Here is a 26,145-nt window from a genome sequence, read left to right on the forward strand (position 1 = left end):
AACATTTTTTTGTTAAAATGACGCACACACCTCACTCTTCTTCTGCGAGTTGTGAGCCTCCCTTTGCACTGTGGTGAAGCAGATGTTGAACTCTTGAATGATTGAGGGATACAGGCTGTTGAAGTCAAGCAGCAGCACAAACTTATCATAGAAACCTAAATGGAGAGAGAGAGAGAGACGAAGGTTATAAAGTAAGAAGAAAACACAGATGCAAAGAAACATTTCAGAAGCAGACGGTACTTACCAACTTTTGGATCCAGCACCAGACCTCCGGCATAAGCTGCCTTCTTCTTCCTCTTGCCTTTCCCTGCATCCACATCATCCTCTCCCTCAACCTGGAACAAACAAGCAAATCAGGGGCTTCAAGTCAAATGACTGATTATAGGGGAAAAGGGATTTTTTTTAAAAAACACGTGCATTCTTTACCATCTCCTGCTGAGTCTTTTTGAAGGAGGGTTTGTCAGGGACGATGTAGTTTTTGTCGTGGAAGGCATGAAGCAACAGGAACTCATTCCTCTCAGAGCGGCCGCCCATCAGAGTACGAGACTGCAGGGAAGAGGCAGAGAGAAATCAGCCGATGGAGGCAGAAAAGCAACAGAAAAAAGAACTGAAAAAGAGCAACCAACTGACCAGACCTCTGTCAAAGCTTGAAAGTGACTGTCTTTTCAGAATATTATTCCAAATGAAGTGTAACGTTTGTGTTTTTAGGTTTTCCACAACTACTCAAGGTGACCTGCTGCTTTGCCGTTTATATTTTCTGTGGCTCTTTTGTCCCTGAAACACACCGGTTGAATGGAACACAACTGGCTCTGAGCCCTGTTAAAGGCTTTTAGGATTTAAAGCTTTAACTCTGCCTGCAAGATGTTTTGTTTCTGACATCAGTTTTCACAATTTGTAGTCTGACTGAACAATAAGTGAGAGAGTGGCTGCTCTTGTCCATTCCTGCCAGTTTTGTCATGTGGGTTTGAAATGTGTTGTTTTCCAAATGTTGTTGAGCAGACATTCTTGATTTTCAGAAATGTTCTCCAGAGTCAAGTTCAGGCTAATGCATCTTAAAGATGTCAGTTATTTCAATACAAATAAATGCAAATTTTATGACGACAACATAAGCCAACCGTTTTCTGTTTGAGCTGAGAAATAATAATAATGTGGGTGTTAAAGGTAGAGATTCTAATGCAATATACTCTCGCTCCCTATGGTCTGCCAGCTCTCTGATTTGTATATATGCTGGCAAAAATAATCTGGCATTTTCAGAGAGCCCTGGTTCTGTAAATGGGGAAAGACAGGGAAAGAGGACAGTGGAAGCAACAGGGACACAAAATGAGGAAATCTAAATTTACCAACTGGTTAAACATCAACAATCTGTCTCCAGAATAGCAACTTTAACTGATGTTAAATGAAACAGCGGCGTTGTTTTCTTTTACCATGACATTGCCAGCGATGTTGGTGATCTGCAGGGCGAGCGGCAGCACGTTGAGCTCACACATGATCTGGAGGATCAGCTTGGAATCGGTCCACGTCAGCTCCAACAGGTAGAGGAGATGAGGAGAGTCACTGACAAAAACAAGCAGATTTTAGAATGCATAAATGTTTCACACTAATTTATTTGAGCAATAAGGCGTTAATGATGTTCAAAAAACATGTACAAATTTTCAGCAACAGATCTTTGACTATTTGATGTGAGTGATGGAATCTACTGTCATGTTTTTGGTTATTTTAGTGAAATTAGCCTTTAAACGTATTCACCTGTAGAGATTTTTGATTTCTTCCTGGGGGACTGTGATTCTCTCTGTCTTCAGCACCTGTGCTGTGAGTTCAGTCAGATGATAACTTTTACAGCGGATCAGCTCCTTAGCTGAGATCTCCACGTCACAAACCAGGCGGCCACAGGTTGCACTCTTCTCTGCAAAAGCACCACGACCCTACAAAGACGAAAGTAGATACAAACAGACATAACATGTTAAGGGATGTGTGCTAAGTTGTTGAAACAAAATAAACCACTTCCATGTCCGTTTTACTTTGGTTTTCTTACCCCTAACTTGGGCATGTTGACCCTCCTGAGGCGACCAATTTTAGACCAGTGAGGAACCTTGCAAGTGTTTAACCGCTGCAGAAGAACTTCCAGATCAAAACCAAAGATGTCATGACCCTACGGAAAATAAACAAGAAAGCAGGCTTTTCATCCCAGAAAAACAGCAGCTTCATCTTTGCTTCAAAGTCACTAACAGCTGTTGTTTTTAGTGACAAGAAAATCTGAGCAATTTACAAAGATCTATGAGTCAGGAGCGAGAAAGGCAAGTCTGAAGGCAACTTAAACATGTAAAGAATCAATTACTATCAAATGGAGGAAACAAAAACATTCACTTGCATATTTGAATTTGTCAGAAGTTGTAAATGTAATTCTTGTTGCAAAAGACACCAAATGTTCTTTACTCACCACCAGCACATCAGGGTCGATCTTGTGCATCTTAGCCAGGAAGAAGCCGAGCAGCGCCCGCTCTGTGCCAGCTATTTCCACCTTCCCATTCTAGCAAAGGGAGCAAATCAGATCATCAGGGTCTTCACACACTGAGATAAACTGTCCTGCTGCTAACATACATTCTGCTTTAATCTGAAATGTTTTTTTTCTACAAATGACACAAATATACCAAGAAGGTAAAACAATTTAAGTTCCACGTTAATGCAGTTTTTCTATTGCCATTTGTCAGAAGTTATTGGCAAATCTCAAAGAAAAATCTAAATTACTAACTTCTGACAGTATGAAGATTAAGTTTTTCTTGTTTCTGTACTAAAAACAACACAAAAAAGCTGAGATCTATCACCACAGACACTCACCTTCTTCCTCACTGCCTCTTTAAAGTCATAAGGGAAGATACAATCGGCTGGCTTACTGACCACTGAAAAGACAAAAACATGATCAGCTTCTACACATTTTTATTCTTGTTTACTTCTTAAGTAAACTCAAATATACTAACTATTGTTGAACATTTTGATAAAGACTAACAATGACAGCCAGCTGTTCTACTTCATGATTCTGGGTTACTCCACAAAACAACCGGTCTATTTAAATGATTATGTGTTTGAAAATGTATGCACTACCAAAGAAAAAAGCAAAAACACAAATTTAAATAACTCACCACAGAAATGAGTTTGGTATGGAGGCCGGGGAGGAGCTTTATCCATGTGGAACCCATAGTGAATAAGTGCAGCAAGGGACACAATCTGCAGAGGAAAGTTACTGCATTAAGGCTATGCTCCCTTAGTGTTTTAGTCTGAGCTCCCTATAAAATAGCACATCTATTACAGTCCAAAAGAATTCCTGCTAAACAGTCTATCTGATCATGTGTGCACCTGACAGGGGTCTGACCTCATTCTGGTGCGTCTTGGGGTTCTGGACTGTCTTGATGCTGATGGACATGACAGTGACGGGTGGAGGCGGCAGGTCTTTGATCACAGTTACCAGGTCACTCCTCAGAGCGAGAGCCTCCACCTTACACCAGCTGACCGGCTGGCCAATAAGCTCTGACATAAACAGTGGAGATGTCAGAATGAGTAATTTCTCAGGAATGTGCAGGGTACAATAAAATATTTTCATTTCATTTGCCCTGATAGTTTTATTTAATTCTGCTAATTTCTGAGGCAATGGCTCTCAGCACTGCAACCTGAAATGTTTTGTTTTCTGCAAAATTCTTCTTACATAAAGTTAAACTAAACACGCGTCATTATCAGTAATAGAAATTCTAGACATCCTCCTTACGTGGTGTCTTGATATCCAACCAGCAAGGGCCTTTAATCTTCCTGCTGAGGAGGAAATGCTCCAGACTGGAGGTGTTTGTTCCAAAAACGTGGGAGAAGGTCGCCCCCTTTAGGTCAGCAGGTAGTGCAGGGAACTCAGCCTGCAAAGACAATATTTACCAAAGAGATCAGTGTTTCTTCAACACAGCAGACATTGGCCTGGACATTCTAGGAATAGCGTATATGCGTGTGTCTGCTCACAGAATATCTGACTTCCAGGTACTCGCACTGACTGGGCACATCAGGAATTTCAAATGCATAGTTCTTCTCCACTTTCTGCAGGAAGACAGACAAAAATCAAACGACAATGTGAACTGTTACTTGTCAGACAATTATACTCATGCAATACAGTCATAAACAAAAGCTGGTGCTGACCTTGGACTTGAACTTCATGATCTTAAACTTCTCAGAGAGCTCGTTGAACTCCTGGTAGACATCCATCATCTCTACAGGAGTGTCTGAAACCTCCCCTGTCTTTGGGTTTGCTCTCTGTTGATTACAAGACATACACTGTAAATCAGCAATGTATCGATAGGTTTTTGTACATTCTGTTGAAAAAAAAAAGTTTAATGCAAGCTTTGCAATCATGGCATTAGCTTCATCTTATTTTTACGATTCAGAACAACACATAATTAGACAGTGAAGTGTTATTGAGACTTTGGAATAATAAACTAATGGGAGCACATTAACATCCGCTGCATTTGGACCCACTTCAATGTAAGTGAAATTTCAAAGTAAAAAAGATTCTTCTTTCAGATAACTCGATTATCCTAAACATGAGAACATCTTCCACTTGGACTTGCTCATAGAAAGAAACATTGTGTTTTGCATTATTTAAAGCAGTAGTAAATGTGTCATTTGTGCTGTTTTTTTAATCGAAACTTAAGCGATACATGGTCCTTGACAGAACACACGACTTACATATTCACGAGGCAGCAGGTACATGGTTCGCTCGATGTTCCTGACAGAGACGCAGCAGCTCACATGAGACTCTGCTGACTCAATCCACACTTTTCCAAACAGGTACACCACACCTAAGTCACAAATAAATTAAAACATCAGGATGTGCTCTGCAAGCTTAAACAGGACTAGTAAAATATGGGACTTATGCATTGGTATTTTCTATATTTTCATGGTGGGTGCAAATATGCCTGACCTGGTTGGCTGTATGGGTCTTCAAAGGCATCCAGCCAATAAAAGCGGAAAACCTGCTCCCCGTCTGCTCCCTCCACCAGAGGCAGTCGGCTGGAGTCGACCTGGACATCTGCAGGAGCTTCACTGACTGCACTTTCCTCTTCCTGTCCCCAAGAGCTCCCAATTCTGCTGGACCTGTAGAAGAACAGAGTAACAAAAATAATGAAACACAAGCTCATTTATGAAGCCTTCCCATGTTAGTAGACTTTACAGAATACACTGGATACGTTTCATGACACAAAAGGATAACTAAAAGGATAGCTACAGCATATTTAAACATGGAACATTTTCAATAAATCTGACTATTGTAACTGTGATTCATGCTAACTTTGCACAGTGTATGCAAATACAAGCAACATAAGCCATCACACAGAATACTTCAAACACTTAACTGATCAAAAGCACTACTATGACTGACAAAATGTCACACTGTTACGGCCTCTTTACAGATTAACAAATTAGGCTCAAACAAACAAAGAGACCGGCAACATATGAACAGGACACAGACACGGCGGGTGAGTTGGTGAAGGGGGAAAAAAAACACAGCTTTATTTATGAATAATCCAACTAATCAGCATAGAAATAATGGTGAAAGGAAAGGGGCTGTAGCTGCTGGCAAAAACAAACAAAAGAGGGGTAGTGAACGTGGCTAACCCATCCCTAACTAAACAGCTTAACCAAATATAACTGCTATGAAAGGAAAACAGCAAAAATAGGACTACCAGCAACTACAGCAAAACTAAAACAACAAAACCCAGCAATCTAAACATGCATGGGGGGAGAATGAATCAAATGCATGAAAAGAGGAAAACTCATTGTTAATCATGAAAGGAAAGTTTGCACAAAAAAACCCTCATGTGTTTGTCCGAGGAGGATGTGTGGCTTTGTGGTGCTCATGCCTCTGCTCTGACTGCTGTTCTCTCCTGCCTCCCTAAGTGTTCACAGCACTCAGGTGTGCTGCAGCTGCACAGGCAAAGGGAGAAGGGAGACCAGAGAGAGCAAGGAGAGAGGCAGCAGCCAGCCATACATGCAACACACACATAAGGCTGTGGATAGCCTTCTACAAGCAAACTGAGTGGATGAACAACTCACAAGAGAACTGGGTCCTGAGGCTCAGTTTTGGGCTCAACTTTAACTGGAGCCATGGCTGCTGCTTTAGGTTCAGGCTCATCTTTCACTCCAGGCTTCTCCTCCTCAAAGCCGACCTCCATCGGTTCATCAAAGTCTACCCCGTCAAACGCCAGAGCGTCATTCACTGAGAACACATCACCATAAAAGATAAATGTGTGTTGTTGCTAGGCAGGAGAAAACAGAATAAAACCTAGAGAGCTGTGATCCAGCCTCACCTTCCTCTTCATTTGCCTCCTCCACTTTGGTCCTCTGCTTCTGTGCAGGAGGAGCAGAAGTGGAGGGAAAAGGACGGGCTGATGGCCTGGGAGCAGGGTCTGGAGGTGGTGGTCGGATCACTTTGGCCTTTAACCCCGTAGCTGGAGGTGATTCCTGCAATCACAGGTGTAGTATAGATTAAGATTATTTAATTTAGAGTTTTAAATCAGTGACTTCACAGATTTACATAAAATGTTCATGTCTATGCAGAAATAAACAACAAATCAAGAAGATAAAAAGAAATGTTAGGTGGGGTGATACCTTTGGCATCTGAGGTTTGATGGAGAAGGGATTCATAGGTGATCCCAGAGACTTCTTTTTCTTCAGAGTGACCACTGGTGGAGGAGTCAGAAGAGCTGGCTTCTGGAAAGACAGAGTGAGCCACATTTAATATGGAAATACCATACGACACTACACAGGACAAAGACAGCAAGAGATAAAGAAGCAGATCATTAGCATAAAAAGACGAGCAGACAATGCGTCATCACGACTAATCGAGAAACAAACCAACCCGGGATGGAATCACATTGAAAGGCTTCAGTGTAAATGACAGTGTGCAGGAACCATTTGACTAATTGTGAGACACACTCCACTCAATACCATTGCCACTGTAGAGCAAAATACATCAACACTGAAGCTAAGCATCTTTGAAATGGAAAGCTACCGACCTCAGAGTGCAGATCCTGTAAGATATCTCCCAACAGGTCATCTTTTGACAGGTCAACATCTTTCTGCAAGAGACAGTTACAAAAAAATTGGTACAATGAACAAATTCACACAAAACACTCCACAATATTAGTGTGGATATGCACAAGACACACTTGGGGAAAAAAACAAATACACAAGCAACTCAGTGGTACCAACAAAACACACCTCAGCAGGCCTCTTGACATTACTGTTCATGAAGAGGCTCTTAATGGTGTTGGGCTTCGCTACAACAGATTTCTTCACAGTTTTCTGTTTGTCTGCCCCTTTGGCGCCTCCTTTTCCTGCTAAAACAAACAAAATGAATTCACACTGCTGGACTGTCTGTGTCGTCACATTCTCTAAACTGTACTCCTTGTGTGTACCTTTTTTGTTTTCTAGCGCATCATCGTCCAAATCATCGTCGAAGATTTCTCGTCCATCTTCCACATATCCTGTTCCATCTGAAAGAAGAAGGGCATTATTAAGAAGCAGGACTTCAACAACAGCTCATTTACACATACAGAATATCATCAGTGGATTCAAGAGACAACAACTTACCATCATCAATAATCCAGTCATCCTCTTGCCTCTCTTGTACCATCTTTGAGTACTGCTCCTCGTCCACCTCCTCATACACACTGGTTATCTCTTCCACCTGGAAAACATGAACACTGGTTGACCATCACACATACAAGACACTAAAATAGTACAACATCATGGCATGGCTATAGAGATATCAACCCCACGTAACAAGCAGGAATAAAATTAAAAACATATTTCAATATGACAGTCAGTTTTCTTTTGTTTTGTTTCTTTCATTTTGTTAAAATAATCGTGTTTGTTGTGGTCTGTGTCAAACAAGCAATATGTATTGTAGGCTGGGGTATCTCTGTGGCAAAATAAATCTCCATTTTTAACGGTATGTTGTGACACATTCTTTATAAAATGTGAAAATTATTGAGTAAATGGTCCACAAAAGTTCACAGAAACAGAGTAAGGGATAAAGATAATAAGTTTACAGATACATAACCAGCAGTAAACAGCAAAAACATACATTTTATTAAAGGCAATTGAATAACCAAGATAGATACTGATTAATGACTGATTGTCTAGACTTTTTCCTCTGAAATAAAAACATAAAACAGCTGTTGTTGCTGGAAAACAAACAGATTTGGGGTTGAAAGATTATTTGTATGGCCACTTTCCGCATCTGATATTTTTCCAAATAACAGCCAAGTTATTTATTTTTCAATTCTAAATAAACCAAATAAATTGTGCTACTTTGGCTCTAATGACTGATTCCATGTCAATTATATATATATATATATATATATATACAAAACATAAATAAATAAATAAAAATGTGTCAGCAGAGTTTTGTGTTGAAATTTGTGCTAAATTTTGAAATCAAAGATCTTTAATTTTACTGCAAATCGGCTCCAAATATTAGTTATCAGTCTCCTTAATTCGTAATAATTTGAATCAGCCCTGAAAAAAAATCATACCGGTGGACTCATGAACCCTGTATCTGGATATATTTCAATTTTTGTGAAATATCCAAAAACATGTAACTGAAAAAGGGGCTGCTTGGTGGATGCTCGGACCAAAAAAATCAAAATATCTTAGCAAATTTTAATAACAAGTAAGATATAACACAGAACTGACAAGTTGTCTTTCCTACCTCATATTTGATCTTCTCCCCCTTCTTGGCTTTCCTGAGCTGCTCCAGTGCAGACTTCCTCCCCACCTTCTCCCTCTTCTCTCTTCTGGAGCGAGACTTGGCCAGACCACATGCATCTCCTCCATCATCTGAGAAGAAGGACAGACATCATCATCATCATCATCATGAAGACACAGCAGCAGTTACCTTACAAACACACTACTACTGCCACATCTACAGGTAATCAACTGCTGCTTCTTGCTGCCATTTGAACGCCCAAACATTTACAGTCAGCAGTATTTCTGCACTACCACAGTCACAGTGTTTCTGTGAAGGGCTGTTTTTTGTGTGTTTTGCGGTTGTTGTGGAATATATTGAACACAGGGCCGAGAAGGTTCTAAGCCCTGAGACAACACACAACCATAGCTGCGCACTCCTGTTAGCTAACCTGACATTTCGTTGTAGTTCAGTGACGTCTTCTCTTCTTTTAAGAATTAACACTGCACTCTTTTTGTAAAATGTTAGCCGCTCGACGAAAGTGAAAATATATTCAGCATTAAAGGCCGAAGCCCGTTAGCAAGTGTATTATGACAATGTAAGCTAGCTGTCGTGTTAGCTAGCGACTACGCTTTTCCTGCGCAAGTTCGCCAAACTCAGCTAGCAAGCAGCGCGACGCAGAAACTCACCGCCGTCCGGAGCCTCCATGTCCTTGTCTGGGTTTGACACCGGAGCCATGACTCGTTGTCTTTATAGTTTTCTTGGCTGCAGCTTCTTAATGTGTCGGCGGCGGCAGGTCAACACAACAGGTCAGTCCGCGCCAAATCGTCTTCCCGGGGAAAGTCATATGCAGGAAATGACATCACTCCACTGACAGCCAATGAAATCACACGCTGATCCCAATCTGTCCGCACGCTGGCGCTGCTGTACAATATAACGGTACTGTTTATTCCCACAGACAGTAGACGCCAGTGAACACACAAAGAAGACTTGCTATAACAACAATATCCGTTTCAGGTGCAATATTTCATTATCCTGTGAAATATTACTTTACTGTTTCAGAATTACTGCCAGCATTACTTCTTACTATCTGAACGATGATAATAAAATAATAAAAAAATAAACAAAATGTAATAACATTCAGAATAAGAATACATGAGTGAAACTTTTTTAATGGGTACCTAAAATACCTTTAATAATTACACCACCTTCCAAAATTCCAGTATTTATTACAAATTGCTCCAGTAATTTAACCATTTTTACAGGGAACACAATAGGATGTTTTTTATTAACATAATTTTTTATTGTTATTATTTGAAATGAAATATAAATAAGAACAAATATGACAACATTTTCATTTACAGATGACAAAAATATATTACAAATTTAACTAAATGTGATCATGTATAAGTAAAGGTATAAAATGTACCTAATCACGATAACCATGCTGCAGAGTTTGTTTACATACATTCAGTCCTTGTTTCAGGACAAATATATGCACTTCTTGCTTTTTTCTTGACAGACAACCGCTTAGTCACAAATGGTTTATAGGTTTTTCTAAAGTACTGCCATTTTTAGTTAATTTGAAGATAAAAACACGATTGTATTTTTTATTACTTTTCACTGCTTATGCTGTATATAGTAGAGAGATGTCAAATCAAATACACTGACTCTCTTATTTATTGGCTAGAATAGTATACAAGGTTACAAAGAAGAAGTCCGTAGTGAATTTATTTTGTTTTTTTTTTCACAATATCACAACAAGCCTTACCTCGAATTAAAATTCTCAGATTATACCATTTGGTCACTATTCTCCTTCTCTTTCAAAGTCACTGCCTGTGTACCCCGATGCAGTACGTCTCCATGGCAACCAGGCCAGTCTATAGAGGGCACAATAGATTCCTGTCCCAGATTGGGGCCACAGAGACACAGTGCATCCAATAATGAAAACACAAAGCATGTTTTGTCCTTCAGTCCCATAGCCTGCTTTGGTTTTCTGTACTCTAAATCAATGTGGTTCAGGCTGCTCCTATGGGCCTACAGTGTAGACAGTTTACAGCCACATTGTTATTGATCGTACTGATAACTTTAGTAACAAATAGTTTATCGTCAGCTGACTAAAACTGTGCATTTGGTTTGAACTGTGTTTTGGGTTAATATTTATTGCTGAGAATATGAGTGTTATTTTTGGTTTTGACATATGATATTCACTTTTCTAAATTATGATACAAGTTGCAGATTGCACGACTTTGGTCCTCTACAGCAACACAATAGATAGATAGATAGATAGATAGATAGATAGATAGATAGATAGATAGATAGATAGATAGATAGATAGATAGATACTTTATTAATCTCCAAAGAGAAATTCACAATAGGAGGATGGCTCATTAATGCATGCTCTGATAACCTTGTGGTCTACTGTAAGGTCTGCTATGTGGACTGTTGCCCACAGTTGTCGCATCTCATCAGTGGTGAGCAGCTGATGCGTCCTTTGGACAGACTGGACAGACGGGCTGCCGTTGCATCGCTGCTCCTTCCCGCTGCGCTAAGAAGCAAGACAGACAGCTCCCTGACCAAGACTGAACAGCAAATCAAAGACAAAGAATCAAGTGGTCATCAAATCGATAGCTACTGGAATAGTTTGGTTTTGGGCACCATGGTGAAGCAGCGGCGCGTCAGAGCGCACTCCTGTTGCGCAGCTGTGGCGCCTTTTTGTTGCAGAAGAGGAGCAGTGAAGGTAAGCAAACATCACTTCCTTAACTTTAAAATGACAGTTTGGTTGTTTTTAATTGATAGTTTGCTTGATGTGTTTAAAGTTTGCCGAATCATTTCAGGGAAATAGAGAGAACTCGCTGGGTGGAGCAGCTCACACCCACTTCAAATGTCCGTGCCCAATGTAGCAAAAAGGTTAAATTTTTAATGGGTGCATATTTTTATTAATCTGACTCACATTAAATCGTTACTGTGAGCCAACAGGACAGGCAAACTTTCAATTCAATACAATACCAGCCACAAAACAGGTCAACAAATTAGCTATTAATGTGCTGTGAAAGTGTGCCAAACATTACTACACAGGTTTATGACGAACTCTGCTAGAACGTCTTCTGCTCCTCTCATTATTTTCCCTTCAAAAGTGCTTTCTCATAAACTCTTGATTTAAAGTCTATTATTCACTGGAAAACTCATTTAGTTGGTGTTAAAGTTGAATCAGCTACTTCGGGGGACAGCGGTGCCCCTCAGTGCCGTCTTTCGCTGATGGATACAGTCTCTGATGGTGCGATGGGAAACTCCACCAATCCTCTCTGTTATTACTACTGGACCGCTCGAGCTCTTCTCTGATTGGTCCTTTCTTGTAGCTCTCTCCTCTTTTCCGTCGCCATGGAGAGAGCTCCTCCGCTCTGCCGAGAGTCTGCGAACACACAAAGATCGTTTATTGAGACAGAGGCTCACTCACAACTCATAAAACTGTGACAGGATAATCTTGTGCAGGTAAATAGTCGATTCAATATCTTCTATGTTTTCATGGGACGGTAGAGATAGATTGACTTCTTATATAATATACAGCAAAATTACACAACGATAGTCTGACTACTTCCTCTGTTTTAGGTGAATATCCGTAGCATACATTACCATTCAAAAGTTTGGGGTCATCCAGATACTTTCATGTTTTCCATGAAAACCCAAACTTTATTCATGTGCTAACAGAATTGCACAAGGGTTTTCTAATCACCAATTAGCCTTTCAACACAATTAGCTAACACAATGTAGCATTAGAACACAAGAGTGATGGTTGCTGGAAATACTCTACCCTTATGTAGATTTTCCATTAAAAATCAGCCATTTCCAGCTAGAATAGTCATTTACCACATTAACAATGTCAACACTGTATTTCTGATTAATTCAATGCTTTTAAAGAAGTGCTTTTCTTTCAAAAATAAGGACATTTCTAAGTGACCCAAACTTTTGAACACTAGTAAATGTGACTGACTATTTTTGACACTACAAAGTTCCTATAGGTTGTTAAAATGTCAACAGACAAAAACTAGAATGAAAATGAAAATCTGGTTGATTTCCATTTAATTTTTGTCGTACAATGGAATGAAGACAAGACATTTACTCTTGAGTCAAGGAATCAAAAAAAATTAACCAACATTATTCAAACTGCATTGAGATCTGAAGGCTGTATTTGCTGAATAAGAAAATAAAAGATATATACATACAAATAAGGAAGTTGGAAAACAATAAAAAAAAATAATAGGCAAAGTTAAAATAATAAAAACACATACATTTATAAGAAAAGATAACAAATGAACCAGCTAAAACAAGAAAAATAGCTTCAAGTTAAATAAGATCAGCATGTTTGACTTTACTTTTAGGGGCCCACACGGAAAGACAGTACTGATGTAATGTAAAAACCATAAATAGAAAATATGCTACAAAATGATGGCATAATGTAATGTTCAAAAACATTTAAAACGGTGAAAGTAACTGCACATATCTGTAAATAAAATATATTGTTGCTGATTTAAAAACAGTCAAAGCGTTAGAATTTTATCATCAAATGTTGTAAAAGAAAGCAATTACTATTTATCAAGATGCAGATTTTTGATGTGGAAATAGTTACAATTTTGTCCTGTTTTCTTAGTATGGTTAACGTGTTAGTTAACACTTTTTTTGCTCTGATTTTAATAGATATTACCTGTAATTTACCAAAACAAGAAGCTCTGTAAATAACAGTAAATTGTTTCAAAATGTACATTTAAAACTGCCACCAAAACATTACTTCTTTACAGTGTACCACGCCTTAGAAAGATGAGTGCCATGAGACCTTAACATAAAGTCCACAGTGACAAATATCAGAATTATCACTTGCAATAAATCATAATGTAGAGCTTAAGACTGGCCACTGATTCATACATGTACAAAATGTCATAATTTTTCACTACAGAGAGAAAAGTGACTTCAATAAGCATTTTTAAGTGTTTCTGTCACCAATATGCATGCATGATATTCAAAAGTTAGCTTCAAATCTATCCAAATACCTACATATTTGTACTCTACTATTTATTTGCATTGAGAACTGATTAGAACTCAATTGAAATTCATTGTAAAAATGTGTATAAAATGAAGACATTAAGCTTTTAAAACTCAAATGACAGCGTCCCTTTTGCGGTACCAAGAAACAGCCAAAGAGTGAGAGCTCTTCGTGCCTCCTGCTCTGTGCAGCAGGGGATCAGAGAGGAGGAGGAGGGGGGAGGAGGGGAGGACAGACAGAGAGGCAGAACAGAGAGTGGGAGGGGGAAACAGAGGAGACACAGTGGTGAGGAGAGAGGCATCGTCTCACTGATGCTGAGTCACATAACTGAGGGACCACAGCTGCATCCCATGAGTCTTTGGGAATAATGGAGGAGCTTGAGCACACCTGCCCTCATCCGCGGACGGTAGGGCATCTGTGTGTTTTTGTTGTGTCTTGCAGTGTGTGTTGAGTCTGTGTGTGTGAGAGACGGAGAGAGGGGGGAAGACAAAGGGTGTTGCTTCTCCCCTGTTACGAAACAGATCCGTATAGCATGAGGCTGTGGGAGATGCTCAGAGTGCTGAGTGGGCAGTGTGTGTTGGAGTGTGCTGCCAAAGGAGGGAAGGGGTTTACAGAGCAGACAACACAGCAGGAATGTCCTGCTGGAGGACGTTGCCGCAGTGAGGACAGAGAGCCTCCTTTGTTGGGATACACTCTCCTTCTCTTATCTGTCTTATCTTCTTTGGTGTAATTCCTAATCCTGGCACTTGTCTACTCAACCAAACTCTCCATTTTCGCCTCCTCCTGGGCTCTGTCTTCTCTCCAGCTGGTCTCTGTTCTTGCGAGGCAGTCTCGTCTTTACTCGTGCCCCGTGTGCCCGTGTTTCTGTCTGCTTTTTTTCAGCTATAATCCTTTTTATGCCAGATGTTCTTTGCTTGTGCCAGAGCCAGCTTTACGGAGCACGCTCACACCGCCTGTCCTGATAGGCCCTTGCACTCCTGATCACAGTTTAGGCTTCTCCATCTGCTCTGTGTCCAAGGAATCACAGGTGATAAGGTGACTGGCTGCTGGTTGGACAGTTTGTTAGCATGACTTTTAAGGCAAATTCAGAAATCAGGGGAGTCATATGCACATCAATAAACAGTAGACAGACACTATTAAAGGAGCCATACATCTCCAGCATCCTGTTACCTGTAACTCTTTACCTTGCTCTGCTCTGTCTGCTTTAATAGTTACTTTTCACTCATCTGCTACTAAAATAGCTCCACAGCTGCACACCGCTGGTCACATCTTGCATTTTTTCAACGATTCATGTAATGAAATTGTGATTGATCCGCCGCAGCTGACTGAAGGACACATTGTGACATATGCTTTTCACTCTTAGCAGTGCTTTCTGTAAGTGTCAACCTTGCAGCTTCTCTTAGGTGCACACTGTAATTCAAACTGACAATCTAACAAACACTATTAGCTGACACGCTCTGACTGCAGTCTTGTCTGTACGGGTAATGCGATTGTATGCATTGTCAACAATAGTATTCAGCGCCACAGTTAAATGAGTGTGTGTGCAGTTTCAGATTGTGACAAAATGTCTTATGAAATTTTCTTTGTCTTGCATTTTAACTCTTGTGTTTTGTGGATATAAACCAGTATTTGCCATTTAAAGATGTGTTTTGACCTTATCAAAGTACAATATGTGGAGAGTACAGGTTTAGTATCCCTTCCTTTTGCTTTAAATTGGGCTTGATAATTTGGTGAAAGTGGCAATATTGAAAACTAGAAAAGCACTCAGAGAGTGCAGACCTCCGCCAAGGATGGAGGGGAAAACAGGAAACCCATGCAGTAAAGGATCATGAGCTGGAATCAAACCTGCATCTCTGACACTGTTTTGTTTATGAATCACCTTCTTAACCAGTTGAGCTATCTGGACACCTTGTTCCATTTTGTTGGACGACATACTAACCTATGATGTTTTTGTCCTATTTTGGACCACATACTAAAACATACTACAAAATTCAAAGTGATCCAGAATCCAGGATCCTTTCCGGGTTGCCACCAAAATTAAATCAGCTCTTCCTCTTACCATAGTCTACATCCCCTCAAAATTTCATGTGAATCTGCCCAGGCGTTTTTGAGTTATCTTGCTAACAGACAGACAGACAGACACACAAACACCGGGTGTCACATAACCTCCTTGGCGGAGGTAAAAATGACTGCAAAGCATTCCTATTACACAAATGAGGATGTCATATGGGCAATGAGTTCACAGTCAGAGAAAGGTGCAGCCCGTTAGCTTACATAGTGACATTGCTTACTCCATGTACAGACTGTAGATTTGGTCAAACTCACTGTTAGAACTTTCTGCAGGTTTTGTAAACAGTCGCTCATGAGAATCTGCTGTTTGAGATCAGAGATTATTTAGAAGCAATCCTCTTGAAATTAAGAGAAACCTACATCCCAAGTGTCAAGATTACGAAGAAAATCGATTTTAAGCGTTCAAACAACGTTGATTGAATCAACTAGAATAAGAACATAGAGTCTTCCAGAGAAAAATTTGAAAACTGAAGCCTGTTCTCGAAATTGTGAAATGACCAGTGCATCTAGTATCCTTTTTTTGAAATGCAGAGATGGACGACCGAAGTTTAGTTGCAATTATGGTAAATAAACTTCATGTCTTGCCATAGAGCCTCTGCGTTGTGCCAGTTTACTACACAACAGACCCTTTGACCTCATCATAAAGTAGGGGGGATATCCAAGGGGACATCCTAGTTCGTATTTTGTATGCTTGCTCACCCTTTTCACTTACTGGGGGCAATTCATGGAACTTTATTTTATTTGGGTTTTCCTGCTGTGACAAATGGAAGTGTTGCCATCTAAAAGTAAATGTGGACATCCTGCTTTATGACCTAGTCTTGGGTTGAAATCTAGTCATAAAAAGTTTACATTCATCTTATGTGCAGCATGGATTAGATCCTTATATGAATCAGCTGTTTGTTCTCCAGTCAAACATTGTGTTTAATTACAATATTATAGAAGAAAATGTTTCAGCAGCAGGTTAGCCAGCCAACACTATTGTTATTTAAAGGAAGTAGAAAATCATAATTTCGGCTGTGGTGTTATGATCCAGCTTATTAGGGAAGAGGAACAGCTTTGAACAAGATATTTTTGGGGCAAGAAAATTATAGGTTAGCAAAAGAACTCGACATTTAAAAAAAAAAACACGACAGTGTGAGCACTGAAGGCTATAGCCCTGAATGTTTTATGGTTATCCCTGGGTCAAAATGTTTTGTTTGTTTGTGTGTTTTTTTCTTCAGCAATACCAGTAATAAAAAAAAAACTGCCCTTGATTTATTTCTCCATATCTTGTCCCAGCAGTAGCACCTACATCTGTTCTCTTGGTCAGTCATCCAAATTACTATTAAATAAGATTTATGAAAACTAGTTTTTCCAAGGCAAGGCGCACCTTTACATATAATTCTAGCTTTGTAAATCATAATAATTAAGACTAATTCCAAGGCACACAGTTTGAGAGCCGCTGCTACTTAATCTGCACTTACTGTGATGTTAATGTGGAACAAAGGCTTAGCATACAAAGAAAATGTGACGACCTTACTCTGCCTGGAGCACAGTGTCTCACATTTTATATTAGCTTTACTGTGGAATAAACTTAAAAATGGTGCAATTATCAGGTTAAAATGTAAAGATTGTTGGGCTGGACTGCAGATGCATTGTGTTAAGATCCCAGCAGCACCTCTGACCTTCACTCCTATTAACCACAAACACTCCAGTTAGCCAATGCGCCACTGTGTCTTATTAAAATTGTTTGTAATTCACAATTATTAAAGTATTTCTGTGTCTTTCTAAACAACACAATTAGAAGCATTTCTAGATGACTTTTATAGGTATTGCTGAGCTTCTTCACTATCTGATTTCTGACTTGTAATGCTAATAAAGGACTAAAGTACTTCTTTCACAATCTAATGAACATTTAGGGGTCACATCCTCCCATAAAATCAAAGTCTCTGCTCTGTGTGATCGGAGTGAAGAAACCTGCGTAGAAATGTATATAAAAGAATATCAAAATCATCTTCATGACTGAGGACTACTTGGGTTAGGTGAAGTAGGAAACATTGCAGCTGACTGTAAAATTGCTGTCCTTTAGCTCTCTATTTTCATCCATTAAGTGTCATTCTTAAAATCTTCTCTGCTCTTCAGCTGCTTTGATATTTGACTGTTAAACCACTTTTCTTTGGCCCTGTCTGTGTTCCTGGTACATGCTACCATGCCAGACTCTGCTATGCTGCTGTTCCTAGAGGACAGATTGACGTCAGGTGCCTGTTTTGTCCACAGAGACCGATTCTGTTTCCATTTTTTCTCCCTCCTCTCACACTCCCACACCTTTCTGCTCTGCGCTTTCACCGGTGTGAATGAGTTTCAGTGAATACTCCCTGCAGTCAACAGATGGCACACACACATAGATTTTCAGGCAGGCTCACACTGCAACACTTTAACCTTGATGTAGCTTTGACACATACTAACAAGCACCGTCTCTTATCTCTCTTGATCTGTTTGTTTTTGTTTCCATGTCCCGCTGATAGTTGTGCTGATACTGTCCAATTTACCACATGAGCTGCCTTTTTGTGTTAGCATTTTAGACATCAGATCAATAGCGCTGCTCTTAATTTCTGTCCCATGTTTATCTACACATAGGTAGCAGAGAAGTAACTGTCTGGATACCCACATTCAGTGATCAATAACACAGAGTGCAGCTCTCATTCTACTGTGTGAATATGGAGTAGTCATCAGCTGTGGTCAATAACATAATGGAGGTTACGGTAACTGGGATGAGCGTGGCAGGGGAGGCATGTTGTGCACCACAGAAGGGATAAATGCTTCTGTTTAGAGGGTGGCCATGTGTTTTGAATGCTGTAAATAATCTCCCCTCAGGTTCCCTCATTCATTCGGTCTCTTTCTGTCTCAGACTCTCACAGAGCCGGCCATCTTTGCCAGGGAGACCAGCTGTGATTGCCGCGCGCCACACGAGAAGCTGACCATCGCACAGGCTCGCAGAGGCACTCCAGGTACCCTTCCTCATCATGCCGGGGTTTCTTCCTCCTTCCATTTCCTCCCACGTGGCTTTCTCCTACCTTTAATGGCCATCTTTTATCATTTTCGTTTATCTTTCCCTCACTACTTAACTATGCACTGTCACTATACTACAACTACAACTGCTACTGCTCCTATTACTACCTCTGGAGACACCTGATACCACAATCACTGGTACTATCACCACTATAGTCTTACCACTAAATCTACTATAATAACTATCAGGTGCCACTACCTAGGATTATAATATTACTGCTGCTATTGGCCTCCATCCCCATACACCTCTGCACTGCTACGATAATCACTGATAAACTAGTATTCCAATCCTGCTAACTCTACTGAAGCACAAACTAATGATAGTAATTTGGCAAAGTATGTGTCAGGTAAGATAGGTGACACATTTGGATCAGTATGTTCCAGTCGCTAACAGTTCTGTTATTGCCACTACTAATGAAAATAACATAACAGGTCGTAGTGTCCTCATAATAAAGGTCAATAAAGCTGTCAAGATGGGTAGTCCTTTGTCATCCTGTTGTTTTGCCTTCGAATCTAAGGACAAGTGACAAATTAAAGGAAAAACCTACACTCTTGATGCTTACATTGAGGTGATCTGGCGACTCTGCAATAGTGTGGAGGGCATTTTGCTGGCATGATTTGGGTTCACTTGTTCCCCTTAGATCAAAAGGTCACTGAAAATCAATACAAGCGTGTTCTGTACTTTATCCAGTGATAAAACATTTATATCTTGATGGAAGGGGTCTCTTCCAGGATGACAATGCCGGGCACATTGAACATCTATCGGAGCTTTTGGACCAACATGTTAGACAGCACTACATATTACCAACATAAAACGCTAAATAAAGGAATATTTTTGGGAAGAAATGTGTTGCATCCCTCCAGCAGAGTTGCAGAGGCTTGAAGGATCACCGCTGAAGAGTACTAAAGATGTTGTGGTGGCATAGAGGTGGTCCAATGCACTATTAAAACACTTTAAGTTGGATTTTGCTTTAATTTTCTTTAGGTTCACCCCCTGTAGTTTTTAGACTTCAGCTGTTTCTGGTTTGTGCTGTTATATTGCATATTTCTACATGACTGCGACCATGTGTTCTACCAATTCAAGGTAAACACTTTGAAAAAATGGGAGGAACTCGAGGATAAGAATTGCCTAACAGCTCTAATGTTCATTGGGGATGTGAGTGCTAAAACAAAGGCAACTGGACTTGCATGAGTTTGTTGAAGAAGTTTTATTTTTCGTCTGAACTGGCTGATGGGGTCTGAACCAAAGACGAGAAATGAAACATGTTCAACAAACTCAAACAGGTCCAGCTGTCTTTGTTTTAGCACTTAGATGTACCATAACCTGGATGAGTGAGAGATTTTACAGAAACTTCAAACAGGTTAATTAATTTTTTAAAAAGGGGACCTTCACAGATTTCACACATCAAAGCCAGTTAACAGTTATTAGTGAGTACTACTGCATCTGCATTTAAAAAAGCCTTCTGTGGCTTCAGAGGGTGAAATGTTGTAAAGATAAATACAATGGGAATTTGGAATTAGAAAGAAACCAGCTTACATTAATGCACCACTGCAGATAATTATGCTTCTCTATATAACTGTATTCTGTGTGTTCTCAGTGGACCGGCCAGTCAGAGTCTATGCAGATGGCATCTTTGACCTTTTCCACTCTGGACATGCTCGTGCTCTCATGCAGGCCAAGAACCTCTTTCCCAACACCTACCTCATAGTAGGAGGTAAGATTCCCGAAACAAACCTGCACGGATTCATCTAGCTGATATGATTTAAAGTTATTAATTCATGTTTTGATGGGTTTCCCTCTCACGTGTTTCCTGAACAGTGTGCAGCGATGAGCTGACCCATAAGTACAAAGGTTTCACAGTCATGACGGAGCACGAGCGTTACGAAGCGCTGAGACACTGCCGCTATGTTGATGAGGTTTTGAGAGACGCACCCTGGACTCTCACGCCTGAGTTCCTTGAAAAACACAAGGTGTGAGATTGTTGATGTTATCTGAGTGTTAAATTGTGCATGAGACATCCAGAGGCCATTTCACAAAACATCTCAGAGGCAAATGCAGCTCTGAGTTGAGAGAAACTTATAAAATTAAGAACCATGTCAGTCCTTAAGGCTATAAGAGTTTTTGGTCAAATGATCATTTTTAAAGCATTTAGTGGCAGAAAGTCACCCAGACCGGCTCATATTAAGCCAACTACTTCAGGCAATATCAGTCAGGAAACAGATAAATAATTAAATGAAAAATAATTTAATTTAATTTAATTTGACAGAAGTTTAAATTTGTAATGCAATACATTATGATTTAATCATTTCATTTAATTTGACAGAAGTTTTAATGTGTATTTGAATATTTTATTAGCTTGTCTATAATAGCAATTTACTCCTAATTTTAATTTACTGTAATTTGACTGTAGCTTTAATGTTTTTTTTAAATATTTTCCTAAATTCAAAAAGTGAAAATTTCTTTCTTAGTTTATTGTCATTTAATTTCATTACATTTCATTTCATATTCTAATTTTATTTTCCCTAATCAACTCCATGTCACGCTCATGTGTACTGATATGTATTATGTATTGTATTTCACATTCACTGACAGACCATTCCCCTGTTAACAGTCACCATAGTGATTAATGAATTCAGACACATGATGTCATCCATAGCAACAGGATCACCGTGTTGTGCGTAACTCCTAAAGAGGAGACTTTGATCACCATTCAGGAGGATGATATGATAATGACAATACAGAATATCATAATGATAAGAGAAAAGTCTTTGTGAAAGTGGCCGCAGTGCTTTTTAATACTTGTCTGTTGTTTTGTGTGTATTTACAACCAGACCCTTGTCACGTCCTACTTTAAGCATGTATGCTTTGCAGAACTTAACACATTTACTGTGCATTCACTTTTTTTGTTACCTCATGTTTTGTCTGCCGGTGCCGTGTTTTCTGCCATACAGTACGTGTCCTTTGATTGTTTCTCAGATCGATTTTGTGGCTCATGATGATATCCCATACTCCTCAGCAGGAAGTGAGGACGTTTATAAACACATCAAGGAGGCAGGTCAGTGTGTGATAATCTAGCAAGATTAAATCATTTTGTGTATTTCCTCCTAAAACACACCTCTGGTGGTTTTCTAATTCTGTTTGTCATGTGTGTGTACCAGGGATGTTTGTGCCCACACAACGGACAGAGGGAATCTCAACTTCTGACTTAATTACCAGAATTGTCAGAGATTATGATGTTTATGCCCGACGCAACCTTCAACGTGGCTACACGGCCAAGGAGCTGAACGTCAGCTACATCAACGTAGGTGCATGATCCATTCTGGCTTTGCTGCAGTCACTGTATTTCTAAACAGTAAATTAACTCTGATTATTGTGAGAAGAAAAACACCTGCTATGGCTCAAAAAACAGTTGGCTGTGTATTTACATGGACAGGGATTGTCTCTCTATACACTTCTCCAATAGATTTTAAATGAAAAATAAACAAAGTGTTGACCTTCAGCTTTATTTGAAGTGGTTTAACGAAAATATTGCAACAGCTGTACAGGAACTACAGCCACTTTTTCACATAGTGGTTCATTTCCACAGGTTCAAAAGTAATTTCCTGATAAGCAGGTTCACGATCAGGTGCGGTCCTTTGTTGTTTCGTGATAAATCAAGGAGATAAAAAAGCAGCAATTGTTTTGAAATGCTGAATCTGCATGTGATGGGAGGTTCAGGGTCACTTCCAGTATGCAGGGGTTGATACAAGGGAAATCCTCAGGCTGAACAAAACAGAACTATCAGAGAAATTGCAGAATCGTTATGAGAAGCCAAACCAACAATTTGGTGCATTCTTTAAAAGAAGAAATGTGCTGGTGAGTTCAGCAGCACCAAAAGGCTTCAAAAACCACACCAGACAACTAAAGTGGATGATTGCAGAATTCCCTCCTTGGTAAGGGCAAAAAAACATCCACAGCATTTAGCCCAAATCAAGAACACTCTCAAGGAGGTAGGCATAGTACTGTCAAACTCCTGTAAGCAAGAGAGATCTTTGTAGAAATGTAAATAAAACATTTTCCCTCAAAATGCAAACCATTAGTGTCACTTAAGAACAGCGAGGCCAGATCATACTTGACTAGAAAACATCTAAAAAAAAGAAAAAAAAACCTACCCAGCACTGGAACAAGATTCTTTGCACAGATGAAACCATGATGAACATTTTGCAGAAAGATTTGAAAAGAAGAATATGAAGACGATCCAAATTCAACATTACATTTGTCAAACATGGCAGAGGTAGTGTTATGGCATCAGTACGTTTGGCTGCCAGTGGACCTGGGCCGCTGGTGTTCACTGAAGATGTGACTGCTGATAGAAGTCACAGGATGAATTCTAGAGTATACAGAGATCTACATTCTGCTTGGAAGGATAATGACCCAAAGCATACTGTGAAGGCCACCCAAGAGGTTCTTAAAGCAAAGAAACAAAGTCAGAAACTGCAGCCAGTCATTGACTACAAAGGATCTGCATCCACGTAATAAAAATAAACCAGGTGTAACAGGACAGATTACCTAACCCTAACCCTAACCCTAACCCCAGGCCAAAGTATATCTGGGTATAAACTGGCCTGGATGTGGTCTATTAACCATGTCAATATGTCCAGTTACGTTTGATGGAAGGACTATGTAAAAATGACTGTAATACATGAACAGTTGATGCAATGTTTTTGTTAAACCTCTTGAAATAAAACTAAAAGTCTGCACTTCAATCACATCTTGATTGATTCAGTTGGGATTCATTGTGGTGACAGACAGGCAAAAAAGTTGTAAATTGTCATGCATGTGATGTGAGAAAAACACATTGCTCCTGCAGGGAAAACAAGTCTCAGAGAGCAGATACATCTCGTTTGGGTTATTCAGGGTACAAGACACTAAAATCTGATTGAGGTTCTGGTTCTATGAAGATTTGTCTGTTGGCTTGATCCCATCAGGAGAAGAAGTACCGACTACAGAACCAAGTGGATCGCATGAAGGAGAAAGTTCGCACAGTTGAGGAAAAGAGCAAACATTTTGTTTACCGCGTGGAGGAGAAGAGTCACGACCTCATTCAGAAATGGGAAGAGAAATCCAGAGAATTTATTGGCAACTTTCTAGAACTTTTTGGACCCGATGGAACATGGGTAAGTAACTCTGAACATTATTTAATATTATAAAAGGATACCAATCCTTGCAATGTTTTGATCCATCTGGATTTTTTTTTACACATTTTAAACCATCTTTATTGTAAATATTTAATTACAAACCCAGAAAAATGTAAGTTTTAGGGTGTCCTGTATGTACACATGCTTCTTTTTTCTGTCTGTGTGTAGAAACAAGTGTTTCAGGAACGCAGTGGTCGAATGCTGTCCTACGCTCTGTCGCCTAGAGAGTCGCCCTGCAATAGTCCCCCCCGCGAACTGTCCCCCCTGCGCTCTCCCTCTCCCCCGTCTCCCCCCACCCGCTGGCACAATGCACGGCCCTCCCCTCCTACCTCCCCCAAAGGAGCGTCTGCCTCCATGAGCAGCATGAGTGAAGGGGATGAAGATGAGAAGTAGATGGACTGCTGAACACACACACACATAAACATACACATACACACATCACTCACACCACACTGCCTGGAGACTATTCACACACATACACATACACATACACACACACTCCTACAAACGCTGGCTGGAAACTGACACAGTTACCCTCAAGGATGTTGCAAATATGCAATACAGACAGTGATCATGGGAAATGCAGTTCTGGGCTGCAGAGCTGAGAAGCCATCACTGTCTCTGTTGTCTGGGCAACCAAGCAGACGGAAGACAGAGGAAGAGGATTTATGTACACAGTGTCACATAATGTAAGAAGGACAAGACTCCTGTGCAATATCTTTGGAGAGGATTTGCTTTGGATTGTCCAGCACTGATAGAGACTGTCCAACAGCCTGCTTCTGATATCACAGTTGTTTTTGTTGTTGTCCCGTTATGTTAAGTTCATCGTTTTCTTTTTTAGAATGCAAAGTTTTCTTGTAACTACTGTGGCATGTGATTTGACACGAAGCTACAGAAACACTGCATTCAGTCCTACAGGTCATGTAAACTGGAAATGGGTTTATTCATCACTGTGTTGTTTAACTGATGGGTAGAAATAAAAGAGAGTCACTGCCCCCTCCTAGAATATGGCAGAGGTGACACAGTGGACAGCCTCTTTGCACTCAAACACATAGTCCAGTGTTAGTTTACACCACCTTAGCTTAAATCATCACGTGTTCCATGCAATGACCACTTTCAAAGAATCGTGCTGTAAAGTATTCATATGAAATACTCTGTAGGAAATTGCAGTGAGCCTTGAAGTAGCCTGTATATTCCAAATATGTATCTAAAATAGATATGATTGGTGCAAATAAAGCTAGAGTTAAACCCAACAGAGAACAAATTTTACTACATGAACATAGCTTTTAAACACATATTAATCCATTCTGTTTAGAAATGATAGTGGAAACAGGTCTAATACAGACACTAAATGGAGTCCCTGAGGTTTCTTCTGCAGTTAATATGTTAAATGTCTGTTAGCCCCCATGAACTTGATTGTGATTAGACAGAAAGGGAAAAAAAATGCCTTGATCTTAACTTCTTGAATGTAAAGTCTTTAAGACTGCACCTGGAAAGTAGATGTAATCCCTTGCATCTGTAGCCACATTGAAAGGCCTCACAAATGTTGTTTTACCTAATAATGAGGGGGAAAATGTGGATTTTCACCATTAAAAGCCATACGTTTTGGGTTTTCCATGTTTTATCAATCAGCGTTTAGCAGACATTTTCTTTGGCTCTTGGGAATATGATGTCAGCTGTCAATAGAAACCTGACAAACTCTGATGATACTTGAAATATATATAAAATTAAAGCTCTCTGGGTGAACCTTCAGGCCTTTAAAAGCCTGAGGTAGTCCTAATGTTTCTGTTGCTACTATTAGAAACGTATGTAATGACTCTTTTTGTTCAAGTCTGCTCACCGTACCTACAACAGGGCAGAGCAGACCTCTCTTCCACCTCGACAACACAATAAATACCCTAAATGCAATGTTAACGTCCGGTATGCGCTACATGTTAATCTGCACTATATGTACAAACTTTGGGAATATGTGTCTTTTTTTTTTTTTTTTTAATTTAACGTTCAAATGGCTTGATATGTAAATAAAACAAAAAATGTATAACAGACTTTAAAGTGCATTTCACCTTTACAGAAAATCAGATTGCACAAAAAC

At 39.8% G+C, this 26,145-nt stretch overlaps 2 protein-coding genes across 6 annotated transcripts in view; one reads left to right on the plus strand and one right to left on the minus strand.

The window, feature by feature from the left end:
• Nucleotides 1-9,575, minus strand: part of pola1 (polymerase (DNA directed), alpha 1) — a 61,829-nt gene extending 52,254 nt beyond the window's left edge. For 2 of the 4 annotated variants that reach the window (XM_022189977.2, XM_051940425.1), the window contains exons 1-24: nt 9,409-9,575; nt 8,744-8,871; nt 7,621-7,717; nt 7,446-7,523; nt 7,249-7,367; nt 7,044-7,106; nt 6,637-6,738; nt 6,336-6,489; nt 6,082-6,244; nt 4,952-5,124; nt 4,717-4,829; nt 4,171-4,284; nt 3,997-4,071; nt 3,758-3,896; nt 3,368-3,522; nt 3,138-3,222; nt 2,836-2,897; nt 2,438-2,527; nt 2,033-2,149; nt 1,747-1,922; nt 1,425-1,554; nt 427-546; nt 245-335; nt 31-155 (exon numbers count right to left, since the gene is read on the minus strand). In XM_022189977.2, coding sequence (XP_022045669.2) covers nt 31-155; nt 245-335; nt 427-546; nt 1,425-1,554; nt 1,747-1,922; nt 2,033-2,149; nt 2,438-2,527; nt 2,836-2,897; nt 3,138-3,222; nt 3,368-3,522; nt 3,758-3,896; nt 3,997-4,071; nt 4,171-4,284; nt 4,717-4,829; nt 4,952-5,124; nt 6,082-6,244; nt 6,336-6,489; nt 6,637-6,738; nt 7,044-7,106; nt 7,249-7,367; nt 7,446-7,523; nt 7,621-7,717; nt 8,744-8,871; nt 9,409-9,457 — 2,718 coding nt within the window. In that variant the 5' untranslated portion in view covers nt 9,458-9,575. The remainder of the gene's footprint in view (nt 1-30; nt 156-244; nt 336-426; nt 547-1,424; nt 1,555-1,746; nt 1,923-2,032; nt 2,150-2,437; nt 2,528-2,835; nt 2,898-3,137; nt 3,223-3,367; nt 3,523-3,757; nt 3,897-3,996; nt 4,072-4,170; nt 4,285-4,716; nt 4,830-4,951; nt 5,125-6,081; nt 6,245-6,335; nt 6,490-6,636; nt 6,739-7,043; nt 7,107-7,248; nt 7,368-7,445; nt 7,524-7,620; nt 7,718-8,743; nt 8,872-9,408) is intronic. The other 2 variants (XM_022189978.2, XM_051940424.1) reach the window with 2 other exon arrangements.
• Nucleotides 9,576-11,210: 1,635 nt separating this feature from the next.
• pcyt1ba (phosphate cytidylyltransferase 1B, choline a) lies at nt 11,211-26,098 on the plus strand. Of its 2 annotated transcripts, none has more exons than XM_022189975.2 (8): nt 11,211-11,459; nt 18,715-18,814; nt 20,474-20,590; nt 20,695-20,846; nt 21,853-21,931; nt 22,035-22,177; nt 23,844-24,032; nt 24,222-26,098. In XM_022189975.2, the coding sequence occupies exons 1-8, from the start codon at nt 11,379-11,381 to the stop codon at nt 24,444-24,446; spliced, it is 1,086 nt and encodes a 361-aa protein (XP_022045667.1). In that variant the 5' UTR covers nt 11,211-11,378; the 3' UTR covers nt 24,447-26,098. The 2 variants fall into 2 exon arrangements, with proteins under 2 accessions (XP_022045667.1, XP_022045668.1); XM_022189976.2 differs by lacking the exon at nt 11,211-11,459 and adding an exon at nt 13,984-14,163.
• Nucleotides 26,099-26,145: the final 47 nt, after the last annotated feature.

The sequence above is a fragment of the Acanthochromis polyacanthus genome, chromosome 20 (assembly GCF_021347895.1).
Source record: "Acanthochromis polyacanthus isolate Apoly-LR-REF ecotype Palm Island chromosome 20, KAUST_Apoly_ChrSc, whole genome shotgun sequence".
Lineage (NCBI taxonomy): Eukaryota > Metazoa > Chordata > Actinopteri > Pomacentridae > Acanthochromis > Acanthochromis polyacanthus.